The sequence below is a fragment of the Brachypodium distachyon genome, chromosome 1, assembly GCF_000005505.3.
Source record: "Brachypodium distachyon strain Bd21 chromosome 1, Brachypodium_distachyon_v3.0, whole genome shotgun sequence".
Taxonomy (NCBI): Eukaryota; Viridiplantae; Streptophyta; class Magnoliopsida; order Poales; family Poaceae; genus Brachypodium; species Brachypodium distachyon.
The window spans coordinates 5,279,646-5,292,440 of record NC_016131.3 but is presented as its reverse complement, the minus strand read 5'-3'; the positions used below and the strand labels follow the sequence as shown (position 1 = coordinate 5,292,440).

The following is a 12,795-nucleotide window of genomic DNA, read 5'->3' as shown; positions in this document are numbered from 1 at the left end:
GAGCTTCTAAAACTATACTTAGTTTTGTGACATTTGAGATACGGAAAATATACTTTTATCTTTTCTGGAATTCACATACATAGTTTTGGCCTTCTATCCTCCTTTTAAAAAAAAATTAGCCTCCTGGCATCATTAAAATTGCAGAAATATGTATGCATGCATCGTCTGCGAAACTAGAAATAAATAAGTAAGGGAGTCGATATCATGGAAGAAGCGAGCTATGGGCTAAGTGTAGAGATAGAATTACTTTGGAAGACCACGAATGCAATTGGACTTTGTCGCACATTACGGTAGACTCTCAAAGTGCCGTTTGCTGCGGCCAGTCTTTTTTCTATTCTATTGTTTGTGTAGCTAAATTTTCCTTTCTTTTTTTTCATGTGTATCTCTTAAAAATATATATATATATGACACGTCACAATTCAGCAACTGAGACAGACTTTTGGATGGTACTACTAAATTTCAACTACTCCTAGCTCAACTTCCAAGAAGAACAATTGATAATCATGACATTCTGCTAGTTTGGTATTACCGTACTAACATAGTACAGGTTAACAACGTTATCTACGCACGAGCAGAAAAGCATGATTTTGGATGCTTGCACATAAAGCTGACTGCAACCGTAAAATAACGGAGCCGCTTTTGCTGCGCTGCCATTGCAAGAAACACGGAGAAAGCCGCTGAACAGAACTGATCACCCCTCCCTGCCCCTCGCACGAACACGCTACTCCGTTTCGGGGGACGCACGTTGCTGTCATGTACAAATGTACTTACAACGCTTATTTGCTGCAAAGAAAAATAATGGAGATCGCCTGATGCATGGTTGGCGTGCGTCGCGACGCTAACCCCAGTTCATCAGTCCTAATTAAGCCCCTAATCGCCGCCACCGGTGTAAGAGTACGACTCCATGATGGCAAGTTGGTTGATAATTAGTATTATTACTGCTGCCTCTGTGGCTCCGATCGATCTCGTCGAGGTCGTGGTTCCGGAGCCCAGAACGAGACGCCCTCGTATTTAGCCAGGAGCACGACAACCAGGTCGACCTTTCTGACAAGTATCGTTGAGATAATTATCTCTGTAATGTTAGTGCTGGGATAGTTTGCAGTTGCATGGCTGGTCACGTGCTGTGATGCCGTATCGTTAAATGACTCAAATTTGCTCAAATCTAAACATATCTAGTTTAGATATATGTAATATAAAGTCGCTGCTTAATATGATACGGAGAGGGTATTAACAAGAAAAAAAAGAAAATAGAGATATGTCTGTGATTAAACCCTGTCGAGTCCATGATACGACCCTTGAAGAGCTCCAACCTCTAACTATTCCGACCCAACCAAAAACTGGTTTTCACTTACTAACATGTTTTGACTGAGTTGACTCCCACATCATACATGCAAAATGCGCTGGAATTTTCACACAAGTTATTTTCTCCTCAATCCTTACTTGAAATGCACTGAAATTTTACAATAGGCTCATGACAACAATTATGGTTTCTGTAATTGTTTTTTGAAATTTGAGCCGTGAACAAGATACATCATTTTCTAGTCAACCCTTTGCTGGGATGAGATGAAGTTTGAACAATTTACTCAATGTACACATTTATGATTTTTTATAATTTTTTCAAATGACTTCAGGTTTTCAGTTTGAAATTTGAGCCATGAATAAATTATGTCATTTTCTATCAATCCTTTGCTAGAATGAGATCAATTTTGAACACTTTTACACATGACAATGGTTATGATTTTATTTTTAGTAGCTTCTGTTTTTAATTCAAAATTTGAGCCACGAACAAAATACGTTATTTTATACCGATCCTTTTTCCTAATGAAGCTGAATTTCAATAGCAGATTGTAAACAGAAATTTTGAGTTTCTGCCTTTTTTGAGATTTTTCTAGACTTGGCAACATTAGCTGACTCGGTCAAACCTACAGCTGCTATGCAAAAACCAACTTATGGCCGAGTCAAGGGGGTAACTTAAGCAGTATGGACAACTGGAGTTTGTGTTCTAATCGGTATTGGAGTCCAGGGGTAATTTAAACTCGCCGGCTCGTTCAAGATTATAAACTTATCTCAATAAAATAAAACCGTGATAAAAAAAGTTGGGCTATGTGCATCTAGTATACAACGGCTGAGAGTTTGAACTCTTTATGTGGCATCCCTGGATGTATCAACAAATCAACAATGTCACAGTACCAAAAGAAGCATGTAGATCAGGATATATGTCACTAGATGTAAGTCAATAAATGACAATGCCACCGTACCAAAATAAGCGTATAGATCATGATGTATCGCTAGATGTAACGTAGGTCGATAAATCACAATGCCACCGTACCAAAATAAGCGTAGAGATCAAGATGTATCCCTAGATGTAACATAGGTCGATAAATCACAATTTCACCGTACCAAAATAAGCGTAGAGATCAGGATGTATCACTAGATGTAACGTAAGTCGATAAATCACAATGCCACCGTACCAAAATAAACGTAGAGATCGGGATGTACCACTAGATGTAACACAAGTCCATAAATCACAATGACATCGTACCAAAATAAGCGTAGAGAGATCAGGATGTATCACTAGATGTAACGTAAGTCGATAAATATAATACCACCGTACCAAAATAAGCGTAGAGATCATGATGTATCGCTAGATGTAACGTAAGTCGATAAATCACAATGCTACTGTACCAAAATAAGCGTAGAGATCAGGATGTATGCTTTAATTAGGTAATTATTGTTTTCTACCGAATAAAAATTCAGAACTCCTACAAATCGCTCAAATAAATAGACGCAAAAAAAATACTGCATGCAAATCTGTGTACTCTCACGCAAATCTATGTACTCTCCGCATCTTATATTTGCACATATTTTATGGATTCAATTACAAAATTCAAATTGTCATTACCGATTAGCAAGGATCATGATCCTCTAATGTGCGGTGGGGTAACATAGAGTCACTGACTTGTGGGCCCCCACATGTCGATGATCCCGTGTTACCACGAGGAACTCTTCTTCCAGACTAGAACAAAGTTATATTATTGGTTGGCTAGCTACTTCCTCACCTATTTTATTGGACTTGTGCCCACATTTCTTTTCAAAATTTTAGTGTATTGGTCCTTATTATGCTCGTTTTCTTCTTTGTTTATACATACATTAGAAAAATGGGAATAGTACGTAAAGACAATAGCTAGGAGTAACAAGCCATATATTATGGGTGGAGATTATTTTTCATAACCTGTACGGTCCCGAGGAAGGAAAATTAATGTAGGCATCATTAATCATTTGGTCTGAAAATTAGCATGTGGGGGTTATGGCGGAGTTTCAATCACCATCGCAATTAGATCGGGAAACATTTGGAGATGCACCTGGGTTGCTGAAAGTGGACTTGTCTGAACCAAGGCCGTATGGTAAAACCTGCATTTGCAAAGGACTACAGTGAAAGATCCCTCTCCCCCATGAAGAATATCTCAGGGAAGAAGTCAATGACCACGAGCCTTCATATTTCCACTCCATCTTTCTCTCCAAACCAAACCTTTCATTATTCAAACCATATTACTCAGTATAGAATAGTAGTATTCAACACTGTCAATATTAGTAGACACCTAATGTCAAAAAAGAATATTAGTAGGGGTATGGATGCAATGGCCTCTATTTTTTGTTAAAAGTAAACAAAATCATACTAACGGGGCTGAAATGCAGATTTCCAGTGGGAGTAATAACTACAGTAAAGATTGCATAGGTCTACATTTAAAAAAGATTTAGGAAAATTTGTGATATAAATTGTGTGTATTAATAAAAACCGAAACTTTGCAAAAATACAGCAAGAAAATATGGAATCGCCATTAATGCTATGGATGGATGGACCCGTGCTTTTAATTCCGCGCAGGCGAGTTGGTGTGTTCCAATTAACTCCTCCCCTCCTCTCCTCTTCCTCCCCCTCACTCCTCCCCTTCCCCCCTCTCTCTCCCCCGTTGCTCTGCTGGAAGGAACCATTCCTTGATCTAGATTTCGTACGGGCACGCGCTGCTACTCCGAATCGTTCGGCGCCGCCGATCCGCCGAAACCCTAGAAGGAATTCTGCTCCGCGGCGAATTCGATCAGGGGTTCGTTTTGATTTGATCCCGAGAATTCGCGCGGCGGGCGAGGGCGAATCGGATGGTGTAGAAGTCTCTTCTTCGCGGCCAGCCATGCATCTCTCGCTGTGGAAGCCGCTGTCCCACTGCGCGGCGCTGCTCCTGGACAAGAAGCACCGGCCGCCGCGGCCGCCGCCGGCGGGGCCGGGGGCGGGGTCGGGCAGCGGGCGGAGGCTGCAGGAGAGCAAGCTGCGGGAGGCGCTAGAGGAGGCGTCCGAGGACGGGTGCCTTACCAAGTCCCGCGACGCCGCGCTCCTCGACGGCGGAGACGGCGGGGAGGAAGGGGGTTCCGTGGGGCGGTCGCGGTCGCTGGCGCGGCTGAACGCGCAGCGCGAGTTCCTGCGCGCTACGGCGGTGGCTGCCGAGCGCGCGTTCCTGTCGTCGGACGCGCTCCCGGCGCTCGCGGAGGCGCTCGCGACGTTCCTCTCCATGTACCCCAAGTACTCGTCCTCGGGGGACGTGGACCGCCTCCGCGCCGACGAGTACCCGCACCTGGACAAGGTATGCCTTGACTACTGCGGCTTTGGACTCTTCTCCTACCTCCAAAGCTGCAACCTTGCCGACTCCTCCGTGTCGTTTACGCTCTCGGAGATCACCGCCAACCTCAGCAACCACGCCCTTTACGGCGGCGCTGAGAAGGGCACCGCCGAGCACGATATCAAAAATCGCATCATGGACTACCTCAACATCCCAGAGTCAGAGTACTGCCTTGTCTTCACGGTCAGCCGTGGCTCGGCGTTCCGGCTGCTCGCCGAGTGCTATCCCTTTGGAACCAACAAGCGGCTGCTCACCATGTTCGACCACGAGTCCCAGTCCGTGAATTGGATGGCGCAGTCTGCGCGGGACAAAGGGGCAAAGGCCTACTCCGCCTGGTTCAAGTGGCCCACCCTCAAGATCTGTTCCACCGAGCTCCGAAAACAGATATCCACCAAGAAGCGGCGACGCAAGAAGGACTCCGCTACTGGGCTGTTCGTGTTCCCAGTGCAGTCGAGGGTGACAGGGGCAAAGTACTCGTATCAGTGGATGGCATTGGCGCAGCAGAATCACTGGCATGTCCTGCTGGATGCTGGGGCATTGGGGCCTAAGGACATGGACTCGCTTGGGCTGTCCTTGTTCCGGCCAGACTTCATCATCACATCGTTTTATAGGGTGTTTGGAGCTGATCCGACGGGTTTTGGTTGCTTGCTGATCAAGAAGTCAGTGATGTCATCCTTGCAGAGCCCGCATGGTGGGACTGGAGCAGGGATGGTGCGAATTGTGCCGGTCTTTCCGCAGTATTTGAGTGATTCGGTTGATGGGTTTGATGGTGTCACGGATGGCCTTGAGGATGATATGATCATTCCTATCGAAGAGGAGTCAGCATCGGACAGTCACCATGCATCCCAATTACCTGCATTCTCGGGCGCATATTCATCAGCTCAGGTCAGGGAGGTGATTGAATGCGAAATGGACCAGGACAGCTCAGATAGGGATGCTTCCAGCACGATTTATGAGGAGAATGAGAGTGTTTCTGTTGGGGAGGTCATGAAGAGCCCAGTGTTCAGCGAGGATGAGTTATCCGAGAGCTCTTTCTGGGTTGATTTGGGCCACAGTCCACTTGGTTCAGACCATTCGGAACAGTCAAGCAAGGGGAAATTGGGATCTCCATTGCCAGCGTCCTGGTTTTCTGGTAAGAAGAATGCCAGGAAGACATCGCCAAAGGTGCCATCCAAACTGGCAAGGAGCCCTATTTATGATAACCATGTAGTATCCTTCGATGCAGCTGTGAGGTCGGTGTCACAAGAGCTAGATCATGTGAAGGAAATCTCAGAGGAAGATTGTTCACACAATGGCAAGGTCAGTGAAATTGAAGAATATCAAGAAGGTAAAGAAAACAGGAGGTTTGTAAAGTTCTCTTGTGCCAATGGCCCCACAGAAGGCAGTTCGGTATCTGTTTTTGGGGGTTGTGCTGCCAATGGGAATGGCTCCACATCGGAGATTTGCTCAGAAAGCCAAGTAGAAGCTAAAGATAGTGCCATTAGAAGGGAAACAGAGGGAGATTTCCGTCTCCTGGGAAGGAGGGAGGTACCCAATAGCAGATTCAATGGTGGCAGGCTCATTGGAGTGGAAGAAGCAGAAGTGTCAAGTATGGGGCGCAAGGTATCATTCAGCATGGAGGATAGCAGGCTGTGTCGCAATGCAGATGCTGGAGAGACATCTGGATATGCAGTGGCCGAAGATGACGATGATGATGCATACAGTGACTATGATGAGATTCAGGATGGAAGGAAAGAACCTGAAATTATCTGCAGGCATCTTGATCATGTGAACATGCTGGGTCTTAGTAAGACCACACTAAGGTTGCGTTACCTGATCAATTGGTTGGTGACCTCACTACTACAGCTTCGGCTGCCTGATTCAGGAGACGGTGACGGGGTACCCCTTGTTTATATCTATGGCCCGAAGATCAAATATGAACGAGGGGCGGCAGTTGCATTCAATATAAAGGACTGCAACACCGGAACTTCACTGATAAATCCTGAAATGGTTCAGAAACTAGCAGAGAAAGAAGGGCTCTCTGTGGGCGTCGGTTTTCTCAGTCATATACGCATCATGGATAACCAGAAACATGGGGTGGTTGATGTGGGGCTCAGTTCTTCCCTTTGTCGGCCTACATCAAACAGCCGCCATGAGAAGAAAAATAGCAAAAATGCTTTAGTTGGGATTGAAGTGGTTACTGCTTCCCTTGGGTTCCTTACGAACTTTGAGGATGTCTACAGGTTGTGGGCATTTGTTGCAAAATTTCTGGACTCGTCATTTCTTGAGCAAGAGAGGCTATCATCAATTCCTGAGGATGCAGAAAGATAGTATAGAGGATTTCTGTTGTGGCTTTTGCAGCAGTTAGAGAAGTCAGTTGTGTCTATTGCAGCAATTTTATAAATACAAAAAGAGAAGGTGGTGGCGCCAGTGTAAGATTGTGAGGAGGGTAGAAGAAGAGATATCAAGCGCTTTTGCTTGTAGCTTTTATAACCCAAAATGTCTCCACTTGGCATAAAGGGGCAATACTTGGTGGTGCGGCTGGTATATTTCTTCATTCTTCTTTTCCCCCTTTTTTAGGCATGCGACTTTTTTGCTTGTAGATTTTGTTCCAGATTCACATGTATCACCTAATTATTTGATGAGCATCATTTCCATGTACTTGTTTTGTAAAGTGGCTCCATTAGCCATGAAGTATGTTTGCATGTACGATTCTTGCATCATGAATATCATGATGATAGGTGATTCAGCCTTTTTTTCAGTTCTCTGGTCGAACTTGAAATCATTTTCTGTCCCGTTATCATCTTTTTATCAATGTGACTTAGTGGTCAATGAGGTCTTCATGTTGTATCTGATAAGTTGTGGCGAATCCATTGGTACATGATAGTCTGAGCTATAAACAGTGATCCTGTGCATGAGCACCCAGGCACTACAAGTAATATTCAGGCTACTAGCTACAGTGTTTTCATTCCAACTGCTTCTGTGTTCCTACCTTTAGCTCTACTGCTTGCACTAAACTACCAACTAGGATACTCATGTCCTGTTATAAGCTGGATCCTGCTGACCAGAACGGCCTGCCTCCCAGCGTGGCTTTTGCTTGTTGCTGTTCTAGCAAGTTTTCTAGTGGTGGTCACTTGAAAAGCTTATCGACGGGGTCGTTAAGCTGGTAGGTTTTGGTGTACAGCGTTGCGCACTTACTCAGCATCTGATTAAAGACACCGTTTCCGGCTCGGCGAAGCTGGGTTCCAGTTATTACCAAGCAGAAGATGTGTTTGGCACTTTGGTGGCCGGCCTCCAATGATTACCTGCAGATTCGGAATGTATGTATGGTTGTTCTGACTGGAATGTGTGGTTGAAAGCCAACAGGATAAGTTTCTAGTTCATCTGTTGATCTTGAGATTCTACAGCTGCTTATCCATGAATGGTCCCCAAATCGTTTTTACAGCATGAACACTAAACTGGTAAGCTAACCTGGAGACCCAGGCAAACTTCAGAATACGAGTTACATGTAAAACATTGTGCAACTCAGCTGAAATCCCACCTGTTCTGCTGATCTGCTCACGAAGTAATCTACCTTTTTTTCTTCTTCTGGCGTAACACCTATCCGGTCAAAGGCTCAAAAGGGCCAGTCCGATAGTCCGTCCGGTCACGAATCAAACACTTTCACACGCGCACTTAATTCCACTCCATGACTCTTTCGCCTCTCTCCCGCTGCCGTTGGGGTCATGTCAACAACCCCCTCCCTACGCTGCCCCGAGTGGAAATCCAGCGCGGTTTGACAGCAGCAGCGACCCGAGCCACTCGTGGCTCCTTTCTTTGCCTGGATGATTTGGATCAATCGAGGGCTATGCGGTGCCTCGCGGGAGCGACGAATCGACAGTGCAGGGGGCAGCGGGAAACAGGAAAACTATTTGGCCCTGGCTCCAGGCGCTGTAGCTATTTGGCCGTGCCGCTACGTACCGGAGCCCACGCACGCAGGCAACGGCTGGGGAGATCTGATCTGATGACTGCTGCTCGCGGTAACCAGATGGGAGCAGGCCACAGGATTCAGAAACAGACGGCTAGCGGACTGGCTTGGACGTACTGTGGCACCAAACCATGACAAAAGCGAAAAGGCAGACGTCCGGATTTCTAGTTTTAGTTTTCTAGTCAACCCTGTCGGATTTTCTTTCTTAGATGAACCCTGTTGGACTTTTTTTTTAGGGAAAGCTTTAGGTCACAAGACCTATAGCCCCTGTTTGATTTTGCAACGTGAAGATCGACGGACTGAAGGGCATATATTTAACTCTTCCGTTTCCTTTTACCTGTATATTGACTATGCGGTCTCTTACACACAAAACAAGCTAGGAGGACATGTGCTATTTGACCTTCTTTCATTTCTTTTTATCAGTATATACAGTCTTATACAAACAAAATAAGTTAGGGAGACAAGTGAGGAAAAGGGTAAAATAGCTTAAATAGCCGACTCTCAAATTGAGCCTCGAAACAATTTGACTCACAAATATGGATTTAAGCAATGTCCGGGGCTAGTGCTTTCTTTGGCCTAAGCTACATGGTATAAGATTTGGGTCGATGCTCAAGCTTTGCTTTGTCCATTCTTCATAGCCATTCATAATACATATTACATCTTCCCCATGATTCAAATTGTTTTCACCATATCAAATAGAGAGTACGTAAAGAAAACCAACTTTATCCTTTCTTTTGAGGGGTCACCAAGCATATCCACACAAATCTTCTTGGGACCTAACTATCACAATACTCAATAAAATGGTTCCTTACCGTTTTCCATCACACATCCAAACCCACAAGGGACACTTTAAGTGGGTTACCCACCACATGAGAGGGGGAGATGATGGCATGGAGATGGAGGAAGGCATGGTTGATGGTGGTAGAAATTCCCCTCTGCTCGTTGGAGAGGAGATCTGATAGGCCTCCAAATCTTGACCGTAGCTTGGAGGAGACGTGGCTTCTATAAAATGGGGTTTCTTAAACCCCCCCCCCTCCCTAGATTTACTTCTGGAGAGGATAATAGGTCGAAGGGCGGCAAAAAAGCTGAGCCAGGTGGGTCCCATGGCACGCCACCCCTTTGATTGGTCTGCGTGGCCCATCTTCTGCTCGTTGACGCTGTTTTCTATGAAAACTCACTTGCTATTTTTCTTTTATTTAATTGGGTCCAATTCATGCGCAAAAACATAAATGAGAAAACTTTGCTTGTAGCAACGCTAATCACGATAATTTTATCCAATTTAGCAACATGCTAAAATCAAACTAGAAGTAAAAAAGTGATCTTTATTATCCTAAATCTACTAACTCAACGATCTTCCTCGAGTTATTCTTGAATCAATTTGACCTGCCTATTCTTGGCGCCTCTAGACCCCTTCATAACCATTCCACAACAATTTGACACGACCGAGGTTAGGGGATAGATAGAATGAACTAATAACAATGGGGCAAGAAAACAAACTTCACTTTGTATAGTTGGTTTCCAACATTGATAGATAATCAATATTCAATAGGTTTGCTTTGGTGAGTTTAAGACGAATGCTTCAAAGAAAAATATTTGACTACAACCAAAAGCACTAACAATGTACTAAAGACGTGACGTGAAATTATTCAAATCATATAAAAAAATTATCTTAGCAAACATGGAAAATTTGATCCATTACACCTCAATGACGCTATAAAGCATATATTTGAAATTCGAAAAATAGTATAGTAGTCTGTTAAGACGGTGAGTTGTTACAAATTTATTAGAAAAACAATCTCCTCATTTCATTTCTCACTTCGTATTAAATTAGCTAATCCCAAAATATGTGATAACATTATCCATATTAATCCTAATAGAGAGTGGACATTGGGAGTCATATGATTTTTCTAATCCTAATGAGAGGAGATAATAAATACTTTCATATTTGGGATTTTTACATCACTTTGACTCATATGATTTTTCTAATCCTTAAATGAAAGTGATATTTATCTTATTCCTCTCAAATTTATATTCATAATATTACGGATCTCTTCGTTTTCTTTCTCTAATTACTCTACAGATTTTTCATGTAGCAAATTCATATCTCGATGTTGTATTTTTGGTTGGACCATAAATAAGAATATATTTTGCTCTTAGGCATCCATAAAGCGATAAAGGTTACAATTTGCCTAGATCAACTAAAAGTGTTAAAATGCAAGGCATGCAATAAATTGTTCACTTTGCACTAAGCTATTGGCAGCCATGGTGAGAATCAGCATGACAAACTCATCATCGTCAAAAACTCGTCGCATCAGCTAATAAAGCGATGACAACACGAATGCCGACATCATTGAAACTGTAGTTACAGATTCCGGTACAATAGATACAAATGTGGTTGGTATGGTCGATTACAATGACTATGTTGGAAATATGTCGATGAACGTTAACCATGTTGGTGATTTTGTTGTCATGTAACCACAACAACGTTGAAGATGAAAATTATTTCCGTCATCGACGTTATGCTAGTAGAACCATCATATAAACTTATTTTTTCTAGATCTACCATTTGTGTGGATTGACCAAGTTATCTCCACTAGTTTTGACTTATTTTTATTTTATTTTTAACTTTTTCATAACTCATTTGTTCATTGTACACATCTATTTGTTACATATATTATTTAATACATTTCTTTTTTATTACATTCATCATAATTAACCACGTAGATGTCATAATAAGTATGATAAGTGATCGATTTTTGTATTATAGTTCTACTATTTATCAATGCATATCTTTTTTGCTCAACAAAAAACATATTTAACTTCAATATTAGTTGATAGTTTGAGACATTTAATGAATTGTTTTGTTACAATGAATTTACCCTAACCCTCATCAAAATCCACCACCAATAATTTTTCATTATCAATGGAGTATGGTGTTTGCATATTTTTATTCACAATATCCTTGTATCTAAATACCTAAGTATAGTGTTCTAGAGCCTATAATATCTAGCACGCATTTGTAAAGTACAAGATTGTTAAGCTTGGGGTGTAACACAATAGATAGTTTGGAGTATACAAGGTGTAAACATGTTGTGTGTTTGCAGGATCAGTATGGTTGACTAGAGCGGGTGGGTGAATAGGAAACTATAAGTTTTCATTTCTCCTTTTTTTGTGAGTAAAATTTTCACTTCTTTTCCATATAAATTTGAACTTCTTTTGCAAATTACGCACAACGGAAATAAAGGTTCTCTAAATGCAACTAGGTGAAAAAAAAACAAAGATGATACAATGAATAAGCAAAGGTAAATCAAAATATAAGCACAAAAGTAAAAAAAAACTTGGATATAGAAATAATCGAGGCACATGGAGATGAAGTTTTATTCTGATGTTCACTTCTTTGGGAAAGCTAATCATTGTCGGAGAGGTGCGAGCTTCACAAAGGTGACCTGAATAGCCTTGATATGGCTCACCTTCTTCTCCCTAAGCTTCGCGAAACATTTTAGATCTGTAGCAGCTCAATCACCGTGTGGTTGATTTTGGGGGTGATCTCCAAACCTTCACAAACTTCTCCGGTGAAAATTCACAAGATTTGGATGCTTCCAGGAGGACTACAACTGTCTAGGAGTCCCCTTACTACTAGATCTTGATGTGATCTCCTTGAGTCTCGGCACCGGAGCCTGGGCATGTCCCAAAAAAAACTCAGGGTCATCATGAGACGATGCGCGGAACATATTTCCTGCCTACCAAAGTAAGGTACTAACAACACAATACGGCCAACAATGGATATATGAGATAGAAATGCAACAGTGGTACGATAGTCCTAATGGCAATGGCTACCGGCAACCCACAAATCCGATGTATTTTCACTTCTGCATTCTTGTCTGCTTGGGTGATCGGTTCTCTGCAATCGTCCTGTCCCCGGCATGACCATAGCTGTCACTCGGGGTGCCTAACTTTCACTGCCCGAGTACCCGATGACCCAGGGAGTAATGTATTTCATAAGAATCGTAGAGCAATAGTCCTTTGCTTAACGACGCTAATCGGTAACACACCAATTCTTTTTGCATAGACGACGGATCCACCGTGGGGGCACCACGGGCATGTGCCCGGGCTCCCCAGCGGCTCATCCAAATAGAATCAAAGACATGTAATAGCTTTAGATGACAGTAACCCTGAAGATTA

General features: G+C 43.0%; 1 protein-coding gene across 1 annotated transcript; it reads left to right on the top strand.

The window, feature by feature from the left end:
• Positions 1–3,902: 3,902 nt before the first annotated feature.
• On the top strand, positions 3,903–7,431 carry LOC100837825. Its single transcript, XM_003558882.4, has one exon. It carries the CDS (start codon positions 4,185–4,187, stop codon positions 6,975–6,977), a length of 2,793 nt encoding a protein of 930 aa, XP_003558930.1. The 5' UTR covers positions 3,903–4,184; the 3' UTR covers positions 6,978–7,431.
• The last annotated feature ends 5,364 nt before the right edge of the window (positions 7,432–12,795 follow it).